Source organism: Cygnus olor, chromosome 8 (assembly GCF_009769625.2).
Source record: "Cygnus olor isolate bCygOlo1 chromosome 8, bCygOlo1.pri.v2, whole genome shotgun sequence".
NCBI classification, from domain to species: domain Eukaryota; kingdom Metazoa; phylum Chordata; class Aves; order Anseriformes; family Anatidae; genus Cygnus; species Cygnus olor.
Window position 1 is genome coordinate 27519240 of NC_049176.1, and position 23466 is coordinate 27542705.

Here is a 23466-nt window from a genome sequence, read left to right on the forward strand (position 1 = left end):
TGCTCGCTGCACGCCGCCCTGGCTCCCTTCCAGGCGGCTAATAAAATTATTCAGCGTATGCACGCGCAGGCGAAACCCGGCAAACTTTCTATGTGCCTGGCAAGGCAATGAAAAAAAAAAAAAAAAAGAAAAAGAAAAGAAAAAGTCGGGTTACGCATATGAAATGGGGACAAACAAAGCAAAAAAAAAAAAAAAAAAAGAGAGAAAAAAAAAAAAAAAAAAAGAAGTTTTACTACCCCCGGCGGCCCCGAAGGCGAGGGGAGGAAGGGGACAGATGGCCGGCGCTGCGCCCCGGGACCGGGTCCCCTCCCCGCCGAGCAGCCGGCGAGGTTTGGAGCGGCACGGTGTGGCCCTGCAAAAAGCAGCCCCCTCGCCGCCACCCCCCTGAGCGAGGGCAAAGCCGGGTGGTTTTCTCAGCCGGGGGGGTTTGGGAGCAGGGGAGGTTTTCCAGGAATTCATCCCGCCGCGGGGAAAAGGGACCTCGCGCGCGTTGGTGGTATGAAGGGAGGGGGAACCGGCAAGCTGTGCACCGGGGGCGTTTTCTTGCTCGGAGAGAGGAGCAAAGTTGAAGTACCCCAGGGAATTGCACGGGTTCCCAGCCTGCCTGGGTCCTGGTCCCAGGAGGGAGGATAAAAATCCACGGTGGACGCACAAAAACGGGGAGCCCCGAACACCGCACCCATCTGGGAAAACGGGGGAGCCTGCGAACGACGACGAGAAAAAGGAGCCAGGCAATGCCCAGGCGGCACGAGGAGGGGGAAAACAACAACAGGGAGGGGAGAAAAAGGCATGGAAACAAGGAGAAAATGTGGAGCAGCATAAATCAGGAGCGCGGGGGGGGGAGAAATGCCTGGAGGAGAGCAGGGAAGCGGGGCCGGGGAGGCAGAGGAGCACGTGCTGCTGCCTTCTGGATGTAAGAAAGGGCAGGCAGACGCAGCCCGGCAGCCTCCATGCCCCGGGTGCCGGGGGTGCTCGCGGAGATGCGGGGATAAGGAGGGGAGCGGTGCCGGGGGTTTATCAGCGGGCCGCACGCCCGACCTGACGCGGATACGGCCCCGGCGCAACCCCGCGGGCAGGCGGCTCCCGCCTCCCCCAGCATCTGCTCTGCGCCCCGTTCCTGGAGCTGGGGTCTCCCTGTTCCTGGAGTCTCCTTAGGAAAGGCAAAGCCTCCGCCGGCACGGCGAGCAGAAGCTGCTCGACGGAAAAAATTAACCGTGCGATCGCCAGGAGCTGCTTCGCCGCCGGTTCCACGTGGGTTTCTGGCTCTGCCCCGCTGCGGGCGTCAACGCTTTGACGGTCACCGTGCTTCGCGCCGACCGCTGCAGCCACGTGCTGTAGCAGCACAGGGCCCTCTTCTTCGTCCCCCTTCCCAACCCTCAGGTCAGGGCAGGCACAGCGAGCACGGAGATCCCCGCAGAACCCCCTCAAATCCACGCGGCGCGAGGTCGGCGTTGGGAATCCGGGACCCCAACCGCTGCCAGGGCCCCGTGCTCACAGCCCCAGGACAACACAAACTTCGCTTCTTCCCACCGGCCCCAGTAAACAATCATAATAATAATAAGAAGAAGAATAGGAGCTGCAAGGGTCCATGCAAAACCTGCTCTGCTGGTGGCCAGGCCATCCTTGCAAAGGGCTCCCACGCACTGGAGGTGCTCGCCTCCTGCCCCGCACCTCGCCAACCAGCCCGCGGAGGAACTCGATCAGCTCTGCATATCGACACCAAACATCTGTAACTGGCAAAATTTACAACCAGAAATAAAGAGGAGTGACCTTCCCCGTGTTGAAAGACATCTAGGTTCTTGTATTACAACGATGGGGACAGGCAAAATTCATTATCTCTAATAGCTGTCCTTATAACCGGATTAAACACAAAGGCATCAATTTCATATTCCTTGACCCGCCACCGTTCCCACCCCGAGCCGAGGGGAGCTCCCCTCCGCCGCAGCGCAGCCGGGCGATGCGCAGACAAAACCCATCAGTTCAAATTAAGTTCATGTTTATGCATGCAAAGACCTCGATCCCTCCTCCCCGCGCCGAGGGAAGACAATGCCCCGGGTCGCCCGCACGCGCCCGCCCTGTGCCACAGCCCGGGCACGACCGACGAGGCCGGGGACACCAAGCTGGCGCCTCGTCCCTCCTGGTCCTTCTCGGGGTACAAGAGGGCAGCACCAAGAAAATGCACCTGAAGTGTCCCCATCCCCCCTGGTGGCACGAGCCTCTCCCGTCGGCTGGGCGAGGACCACGGGACGTGGACGCCGTGGCGCCCAGCTCGGTGTCAGTGCGGGGTGGGGGGGGGAGCAGACGTTGGCGCGCGGGATCCAGGAGGAAAACGCCTGTTTTCCGGCGCGCAAACAGATCCCAGCCCTCCAGAAATAACGGTGGTTAGATCCAACTGCGTCCACGTCGCCCAGCACGAGCTCCCTGTTGGGGGGACGTGCCCGGGCTTTCGTCCCGAGGACGCACGCAGCGCGCTCACCTCTCCGGGCCCTCGCGGCGAGGCGCGCGCGCGACGCCAGTCAGCAGGCGGGGAGCGAAAACCTGTTATTTCCATCAGAGGATGCTACCCGTGGGGACCTCCAGCTGCCAGCCAGGAGAAATAAGCCACTGGAGAAAACTTACTTTCAGCACAGCCTCCTAATGGCTTTCCTCACCCCTCCCCTCAGCCCCCAGCCGACGCGCGCGCCAGGGCAGCTCCTTCTGCAGGAGGCGAGCACCGGCGGGGCCAGCTGGCTTCGCTCCTTCTCAGCAACAAGTCGAACTGCTGCGAGAGCTGGAGAACGCTTAAGGTGGGGGGGGGAAGCTTCAAATGGACCAGGCGGACGGCGTACCATGTTGAAGCAACAGTGAAAGTTAAAATTAATTAGCTGGCACGACGACAAAGAACCCATTGTGCAGCACGGTGGAGCAATCCAAGCACAAAGGCTTTATGTAAGTCATGTTGAAAACTCCTTGATGACTGCAGGTAAGGACAGACAAGCTGTCAGGACATGCCATGACACCCAGAAGGGCTCCGGGACAACCAACCAAATGTGTTTTTAATGAGAAAAAGAGCCCCAGCTCGGACCTCCTCTCCGAGAGGAGAACAGCAAAGGCCTGAAGCACCTGGGCATCGTCAGCACGGCCACGTCCAGGACAGAACAAAACAGCAATTGTTTTTGTTTTTTTTTTTCATGGAGAATTGCCCTTGGACCAGGCTGAAGATGCCTGCGGGCGGTGTGGGCCACCAGTTTCCTAGGAGCTCCTGCTTCCAGCCCCAGCCGTCCCCATGCAAGCACGTGGCTGGTGACCAAGAGCCTGGAAGCACGCCTCCCTGGGCAAGCTGCGCTACGCCGGTCCCAATTCAGCAGGGTCTTCCGAAATCAAACACGCCTTCCAGGTCGTGCCTTGAGCCTGCTGTGCCCGGGGGTGGAAGAAAGTCCCCTGCTGCAATAGCCGCGATGACCCCTGGACGCAGCCCTAGGCTGCTCCTTTGGGAAGGAGCTCGCACGCTCCCAGAGCTGCCGCTCTCCTCCCCCGGGCACGCAGGAGCCGCTGGCAACGGGGGCAAAACACGAGGGCGGCTGCAGAAAGCCAGAGCAACGCTGGCGCTGAGCAGCCCAGCAGCACCGGGAGGACTTGCCTCTGCCCTCCAGCCAGGGCAGGGCTGAGACATCCACGAACATCACTGGGCAAAAGGAAAAATCCATGGAGAAGGATGGGCGTGATTCATACCCTGCCAGGGGGCCCAGGCCGTGCCCACGGCGAGCACAGCACCCTGCTGCTGCCCGACCTGCCAGGCCCAGCGCAAGCAGGAGCCCACGAGGAAGCGCCCTGCCCCTTCTTCCCCCGTGCACGCAGCCTTTTATAGGCAAAAAAAAAAACAAAAAACCACCACCAAAAAAAAAAAAACCACCGCCACCAACCTCCCCATTCTTCCCTAGCCCGAAGCAGAGCTGCAAAACCAAGCTCCTGCAGGCAGCTTCTGCCCAGGGTGTGCGGTGGCAGAGGGGTGCGGGATCAAACCGCAGCAGGCACGAGGGATTTGCACTCTTCTGGGGAACAAACGTCAGCATCACACCGCGGCCGGAGGGCTCGTGCCTCCCTGCGGGGCAGGTCTCCTCTGCTGGAGCTGGTGCAGCGCATCCTTTGCTTTGGAAGCTTCTTCGAATCCCCCCCAAAAAATAGCAATTAGGTGTGAGCTCAGCCTGGCGAGGTTGGTTGAGAACCGGGGGAGAAATGGATGGAAAAAAAAAAATAATAATAAAACAAACCACCCAGCAGCTGTGAGAGGCGGCCAGGCCGGGCAGCAAGAGCTCATTTTCACTACAGAAAGCTGCTGCACCCTGGGAGGAGAGACGCTCGAGATCAAATGTTTAAGGGTTTATGCAGAAACATTAAAAAAAAAAATTAGAAAGAAAAATGTTAGCTTAAGACACAGCCAGAGGTCTTCCTTTGGACTTTATCTTGACACCGCAGGCTGCGGCGACAGGGCCTCACGCAGCGCCGTGGGGCGTTAGTCCCTGCGGCCGGGGGGCTCCGGGAAGCCCCCAGACCCAGAAAAAGGGATGGGCACGGGGTAAGTGTGCCCCCGCTGTGCCTAGGGGGCTCCCGCCCCTTCCTCCCCCCGTCCTGGGGAGCCTTTGGGGCTGTGACAAAGGACAGGGGCCGCAGGCAGACTGACAGACCCCTGCTTGCAGCTGGGGCCTGGGGGGGACACAACACTGGCATGGAGGGTCCTGACCGAGGGCCCCCCGGCCCCACGCACGGAGCCTCCGCACTGTTACCCTGCCAACGGCACAGGAAAAAAAAAAAAAAAAAAAGTCAAAACACCCGAATTGCTGTTGTGACTGAGCCTGTCAGGGAGGCAGAGAGAGCAGAGAAGGGTTGGGGGGGGGAGAACGGTAAAAGCGCCAGCGGGGGCCCTGGTGTCGCTCCCACAGCTTGGGGACGGGGACACTTTGCCTGAGCCGGGGCCCCACAGGTACTGGTGGGGACAGGAATTCATTTCACACGACATCTTGTCCCACCACGGCCGTTTCCATGAGGCAGGGGTGTAGGCAGCCTGCGCCTCAGGCCTGGGCCTCGCTGTCAGGCCACCCCGCGCAGCCAGGCACTGCTGCCCTGACAGCAGGCCCCACGTACACACGGACACGTAAATATATACGTGTGTGTTTACACACACACACAAGCTTAATTCTGACATCAGCAGCCCCTGTGCACACAGCAGGAGTGGCCATTTCTCCTCAGAAAAAATTAAATTGACTGTACCAGCATCCCTCAGAGCAGGCCAGCAGCACCCCGCTGGTGCCCAAGCCCCCCGACACCGCCCGTGTCCCCCCCCCCCGTGCCCCCCACGGACACGGGCACGGCCTCGGGGCACGCAGGGGAAGCAGCCGGGCGCCCACCCCGTGTTTTGGAAATCCCCCCCCACCCCCCAAAACCACCCAGCTGTAAGCTTTGAACTCGGCTCCTGGCACCAACCCCTTCAGCAAACAGCCCCGGCACCGGTGCTTGCGGCCACGAGCAGGAGTTTCGAAAGGGAAAAAAAAAAAAAAAGGCAAAAAACAACAACAAAAAAAAAGCCCCAACGGAGCCCGCGGGGAGGTATTTGTTTACTCGCAGAAGAGCCGTTTTCTCTCTCCCCCCAGCAGCCCGGGGCTGCTCTGCAGAGGAAGGAGCCGTTTCCTCCTGGCACAGCCCCCCAGCGCCCTTTTGGGGGCCCCCCCACACCCCAAATGGGGGCGAGGGGGCTGCCCCGGCCCCCCGAGGCGGTGCCCGCAGCACCCAGCACCCGCCAGCGGCCCCGTCCCGTGAGGGGAGCCCGCCAGCACCGCCCCGGGAGATGCTCGGCGGTGGCTGCGCCAACCCTTCCCATGGCCTGGAAACACAAAACCCAATTAGCACCGTCTCCCCGGGGCGTGCAGGATGGGATATTTATATATATATATTTTTTTATTTTATTATTTTTTTTTTCCAGCAGCCAGACTCCCCACGGGCACCCCGTCTCCCACCGCTGGTGCGGTGCCTCCTCCCTGACAAGACCGCGCCACGTGCGTCAGCCCAGCCTTGGCCATGGCTTTTGCCAGCCCGGTGGCACGGGAAAGGCTCACGGCAGGGCCGGGCACCCCAAAACCAACCCCGGCCCAGGGCCCTGTCCCCACAGAGGTGCCCACGCGATGCTCAGCAGCACTGGAGCAGGGAGAAGGCTGGGCTGGAGCGGGATGGGGTGCGCTGAAGCTGGCATCTCCTGCCCCTGCACAAGCGAGGGGTTTGTGCAACCGGTTGCCATTTGATTCGTGAGGGCCGCCGGCAGAGCGGGGAGCAGGATTAAGGAGGAGAAAGAGCCCAAGCACGGCCCCAGCTCCCAGCAGCGGCGCGGCAGCTGTTTCCAATAGAGCCAGGGGCTGCTTTAAAAAGAGAAAATATGGAACAAAAGGTAGGAGAAAATCCAAGTTTCCAAGGTGAGGAAGGAAATGATCAGGGGAACAGGAAAGCCTCACTCGTACCCAATACGCGCTGTGCCGACCTCCCGCACCTCCCCGCGGCAGCGATGGGGGGGCTCTGCCCCCTCCCCGCGCGCCGTGAGGAGCCGAGGTGCCTCGCGCACCCTCGCCCCCGCCGCCTTTGTTCCTGCGCGAGGACCCCAGGAAGGAAGCGAGGGGAAGGTTTACGAGCCCGCTGTTTACCCAGAGCCACAAATCTGCCGGGGGCCGGGCCCCCCCCTGCCGCGGGGAGGGCGGCGCGGAGCCGGGGGCCGCGGCACGCGGGTCCCCTCGCACGTGGCTGCGGCTCTGGGGCAGACAATGGGAGCGCATGCAGCCGCCACGCTGGCCCCGCACGGCCTTCCTCCTCTCCTCCTCCTCCTCCTGGGCTTCGCCTCCACCGGAGCCGGCCCCTCTCGCGGTGCGGGGTGGTTAAAAGCAAAACAAACAAAAAAAAAAGAAGCGCGCGCACACACACACACACAAAAAGACTCTGTTGCATCTCCTCGCCACCCATCAGTTTGCTCGAGGCTGGCTCTGGCGCAGACACGGAGCAGCACGAGCGCTGCAGCCCAGTTGTGGGGGCGCCCATGCCCGTGCCACCCCAGGAGGCGCCCAGAGCCTCCCCTCTCCAAACCCACCCAGCTTCCCCTCGCCAAGCAGAATCAAAAACCCACACCAGCTTGGGCAGCTTCCTCTCTTCCCCATCCCGCCCCCACTTTTCGGTGGAAATCCCTGGTGGATTCAAGCCGGAGAAACTTTGCATCTTCACACCATTTGTTGACATAAAATACATTCCAGTGCCTTACTTTTACAGAGGCACTCCGAGTGGAGGGGGGGAAACGTCTGTTTCCATTTGAAACTGTCAAAATTAGCATTCAGTAATTAAAAATCACACCCTTTCTCTTAATAACCTAACCAGCATGATACAATCAGGTTGTGCCAACTCTTTAATCTAATTGACTAATTACAGATTTTAATTTAGTCAGTTACTGAACAACTGTTGACAATTTGTTTTCATTAGGGACAGAACAGGATAAATATTTAGGCTCCCCAGTCAAAGACTAAGACATAAGCTCCCTGCTCTGACCTCGAGTTTAGCACACTTGGCTTTTCCATCAATAGCAGCTCCAGGAAGACAGCGCTCTGAAACCGCGTCTTTCTGTCGCCCTGCGCCGCAAAAAGTGCAAAAGTAGAGGTTGCTCTGCACCAACCACTGATATTGTTTAAAAAAATAAAAATAAATAGAAATCCAGCTTCGCACAGAGCTCCGGGAAAGGCAGGGTTGGCAGGGGTGCTCGCATGCAGTGGGGGCAAACCCGTACCTGTCCCCGGAGAAGGAGGGGAGGCTGAACCCAGCACGCTGCTGGGAGAGGGAATTTCTCTATTTTTCCCTTTTTTTTTTTTTTCTTTAGAAGCGATTTGGAGTTTTGCAGCTGTTCCTGGCAGCCTGCCACTCCGAGAGGAAACTCCTCTCTCCGGTTACCTGTGGGGATCCCTGTCCCTGCAGAGCGGGTCTGGATACGGCCCAGCTGTGCCGAGAGGGGCCGGAGCTGTGCAGTCGCTGCCCAGGGCTCCAGCGATGCCCGTGGGGGCTGGCAGGGCCCGCACAGAGCTGTGCCCGACCCACATCCCTGCACCGCGCCAGGTCTGGCCCCAAAGCACCAGCTCTCCCCTAAGACACCTTTTAAATCGGCTCCAAAGAGCACGCTGCGGATGTACCCGGGGACCACCGCCTCCACCCCGCTGGTCCCGCAGCCACGAAGCCTCAGGTGCTCGGAGCACCAGCCTTTGGCGGTCCTGGAGCAGCCGGAAAACCCGGCCTGGGGGAGGTGACACCACGCCAACCCCCCTACGCATATGTAGGGCCTCGGCTCCCAGGATGGGTCCCACGTGCTGCCCCGCCTGCCGAGGTGCCACGCTGCACCGACCGCGCGCACCCCTGGGAGCGCCAGGCTGTGCTAACGCCCAGCACGGGACAAGAAGTGCTGTGACAAAGGAGGGAGCTTCCCCACAGCCCGGGGACAGTGCCAGAGGCAGAGAGGGGCTGACAAACGGCCTGAACAGGACCACCCTTTTGTGCACATCGCCTCCTGAGCGCAGCTGTGAGGCATCTCCTCCAGCCAGGGGAAGCTTGGGGTTCAGAGCCCAGCGACCGGAGGACACCCCCGGCCCGCGCTGCTGACGGCCCAGCATCCTTCCTGGTGGCCGTCCCGCCCTGGCCCCCACCGTGCCGGCTGTTACATCCCTCTGGCTTCAGCGACTTCGGAAACCTGCTCGCTGAGATCCGAATCCAACGGGAAAAGTTCCAGATGTTGGGGGGAAAAAAGGAGGAGCCCCGGCTGTCCCCCAGCCAGGCGCTGACACCAAGCTCCCCATCATCTCTGGGACTCATCACAACCTCCCCGGCTGCAGCCCCCCGCTGCTGCGCCAGAGCATCCTTCCAGACAGGAAAAGTTCTATAGGAAGAACTGCATCGGTTTCCTGAGGTTAAAAAATAAAATAAATCAATGCCCTGCTCTAACAAGCACACTGCATATGCCTAAAAGCAATCTGAAGCCGCTGGTCTGTAAATCTTTCGGGGCAAAGCCAACGTGGTTCCAAACGCTCGCGAGCGCGGGTTTTTCTGGGGGGGAGCTGGGTGGAGCAGAGGGGAGGAAGGATGAAGCAAAAGGCTCTGGCAGCCGAGCACCATTCTGATCCTCCTCTCCTTCGAGTTCCCCTCCAAGTTGGCCGCGCAGGCAGAGCAATACCACAAAAAGTATGTAGCAACAGTCAACTAGATTTAAGTTCATTTTCTGTAGCTGGAGGCCAAAATCGACTGAAGTGGTTCTGGTGATCAAGTTTTCTGCAATTCCCCTTTCTGTGTATTAGCTCTTTGACAGAAATTCACTGCGGTATTTAAACTGGCAGTCATCACCGCTAACTCAAATTGTATTGGCTTTCACCATGTTGAAACGCTGAACTGCAACCATCAATCGGCCAATTCCGAGATAAGGCGGGGGCTGAAATCCCCTGTCAGGCCGGCGCGGAGCGAGCGGGCACCGCGCTGCGCCACCGGCCGGCCCCCGGGGCGGCGGGGAGGCAGAGCTGGGCTGGATGTCCCCCGAGCACCCCCCCCACCAGCTCCAGGGCTCGAGGATTGGAGCACAAACCTGCCCAGTTGGGTAAGAACACGACAAAAAATAACCCTAAATCAATTGCTACGGGTCAAGGGAAGCCCTTAAGGCAGGTCCAGCTGCAGAAGTCGGCTGGGGATCGGTGGGTGCACGCAGCTGTAGGGGCCCCGCAGCATTTTAACTTCTGGGTATTCTCCTCTGGTACAGGCGGTGGAAGAGGCTGACTGACGAGAACCTACCAGCACGACTCAGCTGTGCCTGGGGACAAAACCACTGGGTCCCTCCTGCCTGCACAGACCCAAATCCCAACGCGACACAGCTCTCCCAGTGACCATCGTGCCTACGCAGCGCCCCGACGTCCCACCTTGGGAGGAAAAAGGCAAAGCAAAACTCCTCCGCCACAGCAGCCAAAGAGCGGCCCCAAAAGGGAGGGTGAGCCTTGGTTTTGATTTTATCCCCCCCCCCCCCCCCGAAAAAAAGAATTAAATATTAAAAACTGGAGGGGGAAATTGGTAATTTGTCCCGCTGCTCCTAACAGTTTTCGTATAGTTAGGCTGGGAAATGAAATGGAAATTACACAGCACGCAAATCCCACGGCTAACACCCCGCTAATGAAGCGCGCCGCTCCCCCAGCCCGCACCTCTCCGAACCGGGGCTCCCCGTGCCCCCCAGCACGGCACCCCGGCTCTCCCGGGGCTCTTTTTGGGGAGCCGGGGCCTCGGGGCACCCCCGTGCCTCGCGCTCACGGGGGCACAGCAAACACGTCGCCTTTTGGGAAGCAAACGCCGCACTCCACGCGCACACCGGGCGACCGCTGCGCGGGCAGTTCTGCGCTCGGCCACGTTTCAACGCCATCTCCCCCGAATCTGGGGCAAGGCCTATATTGGGATATTTTTAACCACAACCAACAGATGAAATTACTCACTGGTCCACCCAGCTCGGGGCTCGCAGGAGGCCCGGCGTCGCTTTTGAGCCGTCGCGCGCCCGCCGGTGGGTTTTGGGGGTTGGCGTTTGGGCGCGGGGCGGCTGCTGAGGTGCTCCCCCACCCCACGCGGGATGCGCCCGGGTGCGGGGCTCAGCCCTGCGGCCCCGGGTGCCGGCACCCTAAAAACAAGGCGCTATTCACACGCACCGTTTATCAGCCGGTTCCTGTCCTCGGTCAATATTTAAGTTTTAGCCGGGCAGGTCCCTGCCCTGCAAAGTACACTCGGAAAGCGCCGCGAGCATCCCCGGCCAGCCGGCCGGCAGCAAGCACCCGTTTTAGGGCCAAAACCGGGCCCACCAAAACAAGAAACCGGTGCAGGGAAGCCAACAGAGGGCTGAAAATCTCCTTATGAGCCTTCACAGGGAAGCCCAAAAGGTAAAGCACTTAGGGCTGTTACAAAACCGCCTTACAGCGAGAATTAAAACCAATCAGGATTGTGCCTCTGCCCCGTAAGCTCACAGCAACGTGTATTAAAGAAGTTTATGCGAATCGTCTAATGCACTCGTGCCTATTGTTAGAATTATTACCAGGCTAAAAAAGATTAATTTCTCTAAACACACTAAATCCTCGGATATTATTAGAAGGCTGCTGCGAACGTAGCGTTACCATGCCCTAGCTGCTGATGGCATCTTTACCTGTGGATCTCCTTACCTGAAGGTCTGTGTTTGCCCCCCTCCCGCCTCCCTGCCCGCCAGGCTCCGAAGCGGCAGGATTTGGCCCCAAAAACGCGAGGAGCAAGCGGCAGGCAGCGCTCAGCAGAGGACTGAGCACCAGAGCCCGGCACCGATGGATTTGCTGACAACCCCCGGGTTGTCAGCTCGCCCTCACCCTCGGTTCAGGAGTTCAAAATTTTAATCTGACCCAGTAAATAAAAACCAGCTACGCAGGAAGCGGCGCGGCGCAGCCAGGGGCTGAGCGGTGGGGGATGGCCACGGGACAGACAGACGGACACCCAGCACAGACCCCAGCGGGGCGGCTCCCCCAGGGGGCAACCAAGCCACCCGTCCCCACGTGGGCTCAGCTACGCCACCACATCCTGGGCGCCTCGAGGGGAAGGACACGGGCTCGGTTCGGCACAGGAGATGGGACACGCCGCCGGGCTCTGCTCCCCGCGCTGCTCCCAGCCAAACCTCGCACATCTCCCGGCGGCTCAACCCAGGCATGTCGAGGCAACGAGAGACCGGGGAAGGGAGGAAAAATGGTTTCCATACCATAGGCTCCCAGGAGCAGACAAAAACAGCTCCTGCTACACAATTTCAACTCGCTTGACTCCAGTCCAAGCCCACAGCCAGGTGACTAATCCTTTGATTCAAATTCCTCCCCGCTGCAGATCAGCGCTGCAGATCTGGGCGACTTCAGCAGGACGGGAGCGGGCAGCCCACCCTGCTCCCACCGCATCCAGCGCCAACAAGCCCCGCGCCCGCGGGACGAGGACGCTTTTGGGAGCGCAACACCTCGGCCCCGAGCATCCCAGGCGAGGAGGAACATCTGCTGGCTTCCACCAAGACCTCTGCAGAGGACAAGCCGCGGTCTGCTCTCACCAAACACCTGAGGACCCGCACGCCTAGGGCGGTGGTAGAACAGGGTCTCCAGAGCCACCAGGCTGGAGAGCAGCAAGCTGTGGCACCTCTAGGTTTGCTCCTGCGCGCACCAAGCAAGCGGACTCGTGGCAAAGCAGGTCCAGCAGCACCACAGCTGTGGCTCCTCAAAGCATTCTGCTCCACGTTTTGCACAAGGACCAGAAGCCCACAGCACCAGCAGGCGAAAAAACCACCACCGACCGCAGAGGGAAGAGGGCAGGTCTGCACCATCACCAGCAGCTCGCGCCTACCTCCCCGCTGCCGCTTCTGAGGGAGGATCCCCAGCCAACCAAGGCAGCCCCAAGCCTTGCCAAAGACGGCGAGGTTTTTGGAGGCTGAAGACGGGGGATGGCATTTTGGGGAATCCCCCCCCTCCCTCCCCGCCTCCCAGCTGCGCCCCAACGCCTCCCCACGCGCCGGGGCTCGCCACCGAGATGTCCTCAGCAGGAAACCCATCGCCATCGATCCTCCACGGTGGTCATAGCAAACGCTTTGTTGTCCATTGCCATGCAAAACTGCTTAATTCTACCAGTAGCCTGAATGCCTTTAAGTGCTTAAGATAAGTATCTGGGCTCATTTACATAATTGCAACATTATGAAATACTGTGCAGTCAAATCAGAACGCTGCTGGTTAAAAACACGCTTTTGCCAGTTGGTTACGTTCGCTCTCGGCGCGCCGAAGAAGCCCGAGCTCCCCAACTCTATAATTACCGCGAGGATTAGAAACTTGTTACTCACATAGTCATGAAAGGCTTTTGCTTCACTTGAATGTTCGCAAGTGTCTCGCCTTTCGGGAGCTGCACAGTAAAGGTCCCAAAACACGCTGCACGGCACAAAAAGCACGAGAAGCTCCGGTTACCGCCGACGCCTCCGCCAACTGCCCGGCGCACTCGGTGAGCATCTCCCACCCCAGCGGGGGGACCGAGCACCCCAAAATCAAGACCTCATGTTTTTTGGGGTCCACCAAGCCTTGTGGGACCACGCGTGAGTAACGCAACGGGTGGGAACCAGCCGCACGGGCGCTCCCCCAGCCCCACCACCCAAACCCAGCTCCCCGTGCCGTGCTCCCCACCCCACCACCACCCCCCGGGGGCTGCCACCTCCCTGCTCCCCCCGAGCCAACCCGCCCCCCCCAGACCACGGGGACCCCAGGCAGGCCGGGGGGGCGCACTTACCACCACCAGGAGTGCAGGAAGCCGGGGGGCTCGCCCAGCGTGATGTTCTTCTCCCACCGGATCTGCGGGGCGAGAGGCCACGAGTGGGCGAGAGCCCGGCGGGCTGGGGACGGGACGGGAAGAAGGGACCGGGAGGGGGGGGAGGAAGGGGGATACACACACACGGGGACCCCCCCCCCCCCCCGGGCCGCCGCCCGCACAAGATGGAGGCCGGGCGGCGGAGCACAAAGGGCGGCGGGGGGGCTCACCTCGGACAGGAAGGTCTGCGCCGACTTCTGGGCGCCGACGTGCAGCAGGTACTCGTAGACGTACAGGGCCAGCCTGCAAGAGCCCGGCGGCGGCAGCGTGGGCACGGGGCTGGCGGGCGGGCGGGCACCACCACCACCGCCACCAGCAGCAGCAGCAGCAGCAGCCGCCGCCCCCGCCCCGCACAAAGCCGCGGCCGGAGCCGGGCAGCGCCCCCTGCTCCCCGCCACCCCTCCTCCTCCTCCTCCTCCTCCTCCTCCTCCTCCTCCTCCTCCTCCTCCCGCAGCCCCGCTTACTTCTCCCGCGCCTGCCCGTCCGAGGGCACGGCCGAGCCCTTCCCCTTGGCGAACATGTTCGGCGCGGAGCTGCGGGGGCCGCCGCCGCCCTCCTCGCCTTCCTCCTCTCCTCCTCCTCCTCCTGCTCCTGCTCCTGCTGCTGCCGGTCCCGCTGTGCCCGCCCCGCTCCGCTCCGCTCCGCCGCTGGCCGCCCCCGGGCTGTCAGAGCGCCGGCCCCCGCCGCGCCCCCATGGCCCCGCCGCTGCCGCCCCGCTCCGCCGCCACCCGCCGCCGCCGCCGCGCAGCCGAACGTGGCCGCACCGGGCGCCGCCCCCCCGCCGACTGACAGGCGCCGCGGCCAATCGCCGAGAGGAAGGGGCGGGGCGACGCGTGGCCACGCCCCCCGCTCGCGCCCCCCCTCCTGCGCGCGGCCTCCCGCGGAGGGGGGGAGCGAGGCGCCGCGCCGGTCCTAGCGCCGCGCCGCTTCCTCCGCCGCGGTGGGCTCGCCTTCGAGGGGCCCTGGCCCTTTAAGGAGCAGGGCCGCCGCGCATCGCGCGCGCTGATTGGTCGGCGCCGAGGGTACAGAGGGAGGGGGGCCTTGAAACCGCCCGCCGGGCGCTGAGGGGAGGGAGAAGGGGGGGAGGCGGGCGCTGCCTCAGGGCCGCGGCGCCCGGCTGGGAGCCCCCGGGGGGCGGGGGGGGGGGAGCCCCGGTGCCGGTAACGGCGCCGCCCGCCCGCTGGGGCCGGCCCGCGGCTGAGGGGCGCCGGGGGGCAGCGAGGGGCGCCGAGGGGTCGGCTTCGTCCTCGCCCCGCTGCGAAACTTTGCCGGGTTTCGGCCGTTTGGTGACGGGGCGAGGCTCGCGCGGGCGGGCCCCGCTGCCTCTCTGGTTAAAAATAGAAAAATAAAACAAAAATAAAATAAAAGGGAGTGAAATAAAATGGAGAACGCACGTTGTTTGGGGAGGGGGGTGCTAACCGCTGCCTGAGGGGCTGCCTGGGGGGGTCTGGGTGCTGTGGGGTTGTGCCCCCATAACCAAGGCTCCTGCCACAGCCGTGTCCCTGTCACAGCCGTGTCCCTGTCACACCTCGCCCCTGTCACACCTCACCCCCTTCCGTGGGACCCCCGCTGTAAAACAGGGGCAAAGGCCCGGGAGCAGATCCCAGCAGAACTCAGACCCCCGCCACCCGCTCCCGGCCGCGGTTCGCACAGAAGAGCTGTGGGAGCACCGCAAGCACTGGGGCTGCAAAGGGCTCGGCCCCTGCCCGGCCTCACCTTCCCAAAAAGAAAAGAGGCAGCGGGGATGTGGGGCTGCTGCCTGCGCACTGAGCACGGGTTATTTCGTTAGGGATAAAACACCAATTGTTAAAATCGAGCCTGGTGGTGCAGAGGCTGAAGTGTTCGGGTGGCGTGAGCAGGGCCAAGGAGCCCGGCGAGCCTCCTGCGGGGTTGGCCAGGCTTCGGGATCGGGGAGCCGCCGGGCGTAGGAGTAACTCCTCCAGCGGCAGGCAGCGCCGTGGCGCCCGTGGGAATACTCACGGCCATTGGGACCTGCCTGAGCAGGGCCGAACTCGCTTTAAAGCAAACAGAAAAAATCTGCGTGCGCTGTGGTAGGTCGGAAAGTATCAGGGCTTGGAGTCGTCTGAGATCCTCGCTGGAAGGAGCGAGCGTAACCTGGCTTGGCGCACACGTTGTGCTCTGCGGAGCGGGTGCCTGGCACTTGTCCGGGTGGCAGCGGACTTGAGAAGGGCGTCTGTGGCCGTCCCGGGCTCTGCTCCACGCGTGGTTCTGCAGCGGGGCTGCAGGGCCCAGACCCAAGGACCAGGACAGAAAAACCACGGACTTTGCGTCTTCCCGCTGCTCCTCTGCCGTTCTGGCGGGCTTGGAAATAACGAGGGGCCTCCCCTGGGTCTTGGGCTGTGGGCCAAGTGTGACCCTCCAGCATGAGGGTAAACAGGAGATGTTTACTAAATATCCCCGTTAAATATAACACCCTCAAACGGCCGTGGCTGCCTCTGAGCCTGCTCGTGTTTCGCAGCACATCGAGCTCCGCGTCCGCTCCCGTTCACCCAGAGTTTATTTCCCTTTAACCCGTCGATTCTCTGAGATACTGAGGAGACAAAATCCAGTCGCCTCCTTCCCCCTCAGGCCACCTGGGACCTGGAATCCAACAGCAGCAGGCGCCCAACCTCCCCGCGTGCCTCCAAGGGTCCGCGGCCGCGAGGGCAGGACGGGGACGATGCCTCCGGCAGAGGACGGCGGCGGGGAGGCCGGGCAGCCTCCACCTCGGCGTTCCTCCCGTCCTCCGGCCCGGCTCTGGTTCTTGGCTGTTGCTAAGGGAGATGGAGAAGCGCGGCTGATTGGAAGCTTCCCACAAGTGGCACCAAGAGAAAGTCGAGATATTGCCACCCCGGCGCGGGGAAACGCGGAGCACGACGCCAGGCCGAGGGTGGGGACCCCGGTCCCGTGTGAATTCACCGGGTACCGCTCCCTCCAGCCCCGGCTTCGCATCTGCCACGACCTGATGGTGAGGTGATTAGAGCAAATTATAAGCCGTCGCTTTGGACCAGCCTCGCCGAAGATCAGAAGGGAGACTAATTTCATATCTTCGCCACCGCAGAGCACAATTAAGTGGCTCTGCGAAGTTTTAACGCAAGTTATGACAGGAAAATTAAAAAAAAAAAAAAGAAATCCCAACACCCGCAGCCAGCAGCTCTGTCTAGCCAAGTCACAGGAGGAGGCACTGAGCCTCCCGAGCACTCCCAAGGCTCTGAGGGCAGCCCGTGGACCAAATTCCTCATCCCGGGCTTCTCTCCGTTGGGATTTTTCCTTGGATGGCAGTGATTAAGGCATCATAAATCATTAAAAACCCAAACCAAGAGCCCGCCGGTCGCTTCAACCACCCATCTGACGGCCCACAGCCCCGGCTGCCTCCCTCTCCACATCACCCAGCGCCCACCCGGCGGGTACCGAAACGGCCCTGCTCCGCCGAGCTCGAAGGCAGGAGAAAACGCTGCCGGGTGCCCAGGGTGGGGGGTGGTGGGGTGAAGGCAGCAGCCCCCGGCGCCCCAAGGGGAAGGCAGCGACCGCGCCGGGCGTTGCTGGAGGCCGAGCCAGGGCTTCTGTGGGATCCCCGTGGGCAGGGAAGCGCAGCAGGAAGGGCAGGTTTGGGAGGGAGTCGCTGTGGGAAGAGCGGCCTCGCCACGCTGCGTATTAACGCGCCGTGCGATTTAATTGCAGCGGGACCTATCGCGCGGGGCCATTAGCGTGCAATGCGGAGGAACACGTCTTTTTGGGATCCCTGCCTGCCTCGTGGCCTTGCAGTCGTGGCGGGGGGGGGAGGCTGGGGGATGCAGGGAGAGGTGTCTCGTCCCCCCCCCCCCCAGGGACGCCGCTGGAGTCGCAGCTCCTTCCTCGAGGCCCTGAATCATCCCCGCTGCCATCTGCTGCACCCTCGCTCTTCCCCGCAGATGTCCTTCTTCCTTCCCCAGAAGATGAGAAGCGAGGATGAGGTGCCAAAACGCGACTTCGAGCAGCATCTAATAAAACGCGGGATTAATTTCTTCTGACTGGTGTTCGATGGCTCTGATTAAGCTGAGCAGCATTTAATTAGCTTGTTTGGACTGCCTCGAAACCCATGCCAAAGGTGGGGGAGCATCAGCGTGCGGGTCCCCTGGTGTCCACAAGCTGCTGGGGCTGCCTTCACCTTCACCTTTACCTTCACTCACCTTCACCTCTGGTGCAGACCCTGCTGCCTGCCCCTTAGGGCTGGGGCCTCTTTTGGTGTCCCCCCACCACCCGCTTCACCCCTGCGAGCCCCGCAGGCGGGCTGGGTGCTGTTTGCTGGTCTTACTGCTGGTGGCACGTGTGGAGTGGGCACTCAGGGAAGGCGAGGAGAAGGATGGGTGCGATGGACATGTGGCCGGGTCAGCAGCCCCGCCAAAGGGACACTTCTGGCTTCCCGGGCTGCACCTCGTCCTGGAAACCCGGATCCTCTCGGCATAAACCAAACTCGTCCTGCCACTGAGTCCTTGAATGTAAAGCAACCGTGTTCTCTCCCTGATTTACTACGAGTTGCTGGCTCCTCTCCTCTCCCTCCTCCTGTCTCCTTTAACCCATTTCATTATCTATGCTAGCTTAGGCTTGTCTACGTGGGAACATCACGGCGAAGTTATTGCAAAATAGATGGGCTGTGAATGGAAAGCGCAGCAGCACTCCCCCAGCAGCTCCTGCGCAGTGGCTTTGGTCCCGTACCCGCGGTACCTGCGCTCGGCTCGCCCCGCACAACGGCCCTACGGAGGGCAGAGCAGCGGGTGGGACACGGCACATGGGAGCTGCTCTCCCCAGGGCCGTGCTGGGCTTCCCCCTGTGCTCCTGGAGCTGGCACTGCTGGGGCTTAGTGCTGCAGCTTCTGTAGCTGCAGACGAGACGAACACACGTGGAAGGCCTGCATCTCCCTCCAAGGGATGTTTTGCAATTAAGCGTCCCCTCCCTACGCAAACCAGCGCTCAGGCGAGTAACTCCAGGCCAGAGCCGGAGCCCCAAACTGCTGATTTTTAGCTATTTCTGGCACCTTTCATTTCCTATATTAAAAAGCAGAGAGTGCAGTGGGCGTTACGGCGCAGCGGGAGATGTGCTGACCTGTGGCGCAGCGAGCCGAGGAGGAAGGGACCCAGGCAGCCCCTATGGTCCCTCCAGATGAGGAGGGTTTTACGGGGCAGAGGAAGGTGCCCGGCTGGCGCTGCAGGACTCGTCCCCAGCCCTGCTCCTCGCTCCCCACAGCCGCCTCTTTGGGCCGTATCGCTCCCACCTCTCCCACCAGCGGAGTCACTTATCAGCCGCCTCTTCCATGTGTCCCCGCCTGATATGAGCTGCCCGCGGCGCCCCGAGCCACCCCCTGCGGTGCTCATTTTGGGACAGGAGCGTCCCTTCAGCACTGCTGTGCGTATTTTTATTTCAGCACCTTCGTTTTTAGGCAAAAAGCCGCTGGTTTTTGGGTGCAGCGAGCCAGGGGCTGTGTCCCGAGGTGACAACTCCGCTGCATAGGGAGCAGGGTTTTTGGCACCGAAACTCACCCCTGCAGCATCCTGCAGGGTTGGAAAGCCGCTGTCGCTGCTTGGAGGGCTGGTGGGGTTGTAAGCGGGGTGCTGCGTGCGTCGGGCACCTCTCCAGCCTCCTGCTGCTTCCTCCCACCCGCTTTGGCCGTTCTGTGGTGCGTGCAGCCTCTGCCTTTGCCAAAGTGAAGAGCTGTGGCATGGGAGCCGCTCGGAGCATCTCAACTCTCCTGCAGCGTCGGCATGGCCAAACCTCAAAGCTGGGCTCTTGGAGGGGCTTTGAGCATACATTAAACTCCTTGAGAGTGCAAAGGGTGCCCCAAAGAAGCCCAATCCTTTGGTTTCTCAGTGAAATAATAACTGAAACAGGAGAGTCCATAAAGGAAATAAGAAAAGACAACTACTTTTATATGTGCGCTTAAGTATTTAGGTCAGTATTTTTAGAATAAATAGCCGTGGGTTGGTTCCTATCTTTTCACTTTCATTTTTCACACTTCAGCTTCATTTTCCCCAAGCTGGTTAACTGAAGAAGCAATTGGGTTTCTGCAAGCCCTCGCACCTACCAGCACGCCGACCTCGCCGCCTCTGGTTTTTCCACCGGCCCCTCCGTCCTCCATCCTCCCCTTCTCCCCTTCTCATGGGCTGAGCCCGGCCCCGTCTGCGCTGAGGGCGTCCCAAGTGCTGTGGGCATGTCTCGGGGGCAGCGTTGGTCCCCGTTGTGCTGCACAAGCACACCTTTTGCTGTTCCCCTCCTAGGTCCCCAAACAAGCCTTGTGATTTCGGGGCCGAAACCCCTGGCAGAAGGGGGGATCGCAGCTGGAGGGATGCCGCCCGGTCCTCTGGGAGCCAGGATTGGGGGCATTACATCTCGCTATTAAAAGCGAACCCTCCGGAAGGGTCCTTCGGAGCGAAGCCGCCTTCCCGAGGAAACATTGGCAGGCTCGTTTGGCTGCAATAGCGCTGGGTTTGCTGAAGGCCCCCAAAATTAGACGAGGCTCCGAAACTTGTGATGGATGGGTACTGCAGCGGTGCGGGGGGGAGGCTGGAGTGTGCTCAGCCTCGGCTGTGCTGCCCCAAAAATAGGGGCATGGGGGACACGGGGCACGTCCCTGCTGCCCCCCGGGGCTGGCGCTGGGCTCCTGCCGGCCCCGCATGGCTCCCAGGGCAATTTATCCTGAGACAAAGCTCGCTCCTCCCCGGCTCAACGGCCGCTTCACCTCCGAGAGTTATTCACCGATAAACCCCATAAATTTGGGGGACAGCCATTTTATCACTCCTGGCAGCTCCGCGCGTTTACGTGCGCCAAGGTGAAAGCGAGGGAGACGGGAGGAGATGGGGAACGAGCTCCTGGCAGGGCCGGGGCCTCGGAGCACCCTGGCACAGGGCCGGTCCCGCACCGGGGCCGCATCCTGCCCCGGCCCTCGCTGCCGGTGGCGCGAGGGCTGCTCTGAAAGGCGGGCGGCGAGAGCAGAAAGCCTCCTCCTCCTCCTCCGCGTTGCCTCCATGGATGATTTATCTCGCCACGCGGCTCCGGCCTGTTTTGCTGCATCATTCCAGGCGTTTTATTGCCTCCGGCCGGGGCTGCCGACATCCCCGGCGGGGCCCTGAGCACGAACCAGCCCTCGGCCCCCGCTGTCTGTGGGGACGCCGAGGAGCTCGGGGGCCACGTGGCCCATCGAGGCCCCCCGGGACAGGAGGACACCCGCGTCCTCAAACGGCTCCTCGCCGCGTGCATCGCGGTCGCACGAGCGCCAGCACCCAGACCACGGGGTGCCAGCACCCACCTCCTGTCCCACCCAGCCCCTCGGTGGCCGGGGCTCACCCGTGATTCTGGGGGGGGTTTGGTTTTTCTGGAGGGGTTCAAAGGTTATTTTGGGGGGGTTCATTGCTTTTTTGGGGGGTTATGGGTTATTTTTTTCATTCCATGGGTTACTTTGGGGGGGTTCATGGGTTATTTTGGGGGGGTTCATTGTTTTTGGGGGGGTTCATGGTTTTTTTTTTTTCATTCCATGGGTTATATTTTTTCGGGTCCGTGGGTTATTTTAGGGGGGTTCATGTTTTTTGGAGGGGGTTCATGGGTTATTTTTTTTGGTGTTCATGAGTTATTTTGGGGGGGGGGGGGTTCATGGGTTATTTTTCTAGGGTGATTTATAGGGAGTGGGTTATGGGTTATTCTTGGGGGTTCAGAGGTTATTTTTTTGGATTCATGGGTTATTTTTTGGGGTCCATGGGTTGTTTTTTTGGGTTCACTTTTTTTTTTTGGGGGGGGTCATGTTTTTTTTTGTGGGGTTCATGGGTTTTTTTTTTGGGTTCAGGGGTTATTCTTTGTGTTCAGGGCTTAATTTGGGGGGTTCAGGGATTATTTTTGGGGCTCAGAGGTTATTTTTTTGGGTTCATTTGTTGTTTTTTTTTTTCGGCTCAGGGGTTATTTTTCGTGTTCAGGGTTTGTTTTTTTGTTGTTGTTCAGGGGGTATTTTTTGGGCTCTGGGGTTACTTTTTTGTGTTCCCAAGGGAGCAGCAGCGCTCAGGCCTTGCGGTGCGGGCTTCCTGTTTACCCGAGCAGCCGCACTTTTGGGGACGCTGGCGGGGAAGCATCACCGGTACCGGTGGTCGTGCCGTGCCGTGCCGAGCCGGTTCTGGGCCGGATCGGGCCCGTTCTGGGCCGGGCCGGTTCCATTCCGAGCCATTCCGTTCCATTCCAGGCCGTTCCGACCCGTTCCGACCCGTTCCGACCCGTTCCGACCCGTCCCGTCCCGATCCGTTCCGTGCCACCCTCGCTCCCCCGGGGGCGGGGCGGATGGCAGCGGGGGAGGGGGGCGGGGCTAGGCGCGGAGGGGGGGCGTGGCCTACCGGGACGCGGAAGGGGCCTCTTGAAACCGCCGCGCGCTGATTGGCCGCGCGCCCGCCCCGCCCCGCCCCGCCGGGGCCCGCGGGTGCCTCCGACCCCCCCCCCCGCTCCAGCCGGAACAAGATGGCGGGGGGGGGGGGAGCGGGAGCTCGGGGCAATGGCGGCCCCTGGCGGCACCGGGCGGGGTGGGCTCGGGGTGAGGGAGCCGTGATGGAGCCGTGAGGGCCCTGTGAGGGCTCCGAGGGCCCCGTCCCTCGGCTGCCGCCCCCAGCGCCGCCCCCCCGCCGTGCTGCCGCCTCCTGGGGGGCTGGGAGCAGCTCCTGGATGAGGAGGAGGCGGCTCTGGGGGGAGCCGTCAGCGGGTCCTGTCAGCGCGGCTCAGCGCCCGCCGTAGTGCTGGGTCCTGGTCTGCGGCCCCTCCGCATGGCCCGTCACCGCACCAAAAAACGTCCGTACACACAGCCCGTCACCGTGTCCCGTCACCACATCCCATACCTCATCACATCACCGTATCCCATACCACATCCCTCCCCACATCCCCACCATCCCCACACCCCGACACCACAACCCATCACCACATCCCATCCCCATGTCCCATCCCCACACCCCATCCTAGAGGCAATGGCCTCAGGTTGCACCAGGAGAGGTTCAGGTTGGAAATTCGGAGACGTTTCTCCTCAGAAAGAGCGGTCAGGCGTTGGGACGGGTTGCCCAGGGAGGTGGTGGAGTCGCCGTCCCTGGGGGTGTTCAAGGAGAGGCGGGACGTGGTGCTTGGGGACATGGTTTAGATAGTGGTGGTAGGGGGATGGTTGGACCAGGTGATCTTGGAGGTTTCTTCCAACCCTAATGATTATAGGATTCTACGGTTATATCCCACCACCCCACCTTGCTGCCCCATCCCATCACCCCATAACGAGACCATTCCACAGCAGCCCCCTCGTGCCGCCCTCCCTTCTCCCCATTGGCACCCACGAGCCCCGGGGCCAGGGGCAAAGCTAACGGAGCCTCCCCCCGCTGCTCCCCGGGGCCGTGCGAAGCGTGGGAACAGCCCCACCGCGTTAATTAACCGTTAGGGCAAAGAGCGCCATGAGGCGCCGCGCTGCCCAAGATCTCGCCGCCGATAGCGCGGGTGCCTGCCGCAGCCTGTTGTCGCGCTCCCCCCAGCCCCAAAATGGCTCCGGGGGCAGGGTTGGTCCCATGGGGCCCGAATGGGACTCAACCGGCCTCCCAACCAGCCTCCCTCAGGGCAAGCCTCGTGGCTGGCCTCACGGGGAGGACGTGAGCGGCCGCAGCCCTCGCTCAAAGTGCTCCGAGCAGCACCGAAGCGAATAGGTCAGCTTTTTTTTTTTTTTTTTTTTTTTTATTGCTCCGGAGTAATTAAGGGTGTAATTAATAATCGCTGTCCCGGTTGCTCGAGCAGGCTCAGCCCGATACGGGGCTGGGCTGAGGATCCCCGGCCTCTCCTGCAGCCTCCCCAGCGCCGTCCCCAGCCCGACTATGGCTCCTGCCCCTCTGTCGGCCTCGCGGAGCCGGGGACCGTCCCTCGTTACTTACTCTGAAGGGCTGCCACAGTCTTTTAACCCCAGTCCCTGAGAAATTTCAGTCGTCCCAAGGAGAATAGCTGCTCGCAACCGTTTGCTAATTACACGTATGGATGTCAATTAATTCATTTAGCTAATTATCCGCTCCGTGAGCATCGCGCACCGAAGAACTGTAAAAGATGGAC

At 61.4% G+C, this 23466-nt stretch overlaps 1 protein-coding gene across 4 annotated transcripts in view; it reads right to left on the bottom strand.

The window, feature by feature from the left end:
• Nucleotides 1–14095, bottom strand: part of SSBP3 (single stranded DNA binding protein 3) — a 53668-nt gene extending 39573 nt beyond the window's left edge. For all 4 annotated transcript variants that reach the window (XM_040566397.1, XM_040566396.1, XM_040566395.1 and 1 more), the window contains exons 1-4: nucleotides 13863–14095; nucleotides 13569–13641; nucleotides 13321–13382; nucleotides 12884–12968 (exon numbers count right to left, since the gene is read on the bottom strand). In XM_040566397.1, coding sequence (XP_040422331.1) covers nucleotides 12884–12968; nucleotides 13321–13382; nucleotides 13569–13641; nucleotides 13863–13918 — 276 coding nt within the window. In that variant the 5' untranslated portion in view covers nucleotides 13919–14095. The remainder of the gene's footprint in view (nucleotides 1–12883; nucleotides 12969–13320; nucleotides 13383–13568; nucleotides 13642–13862) is intronic.
• Between the last annotated feature and the right edge of the window lie 9371 nt (nucleotides 14096–23466).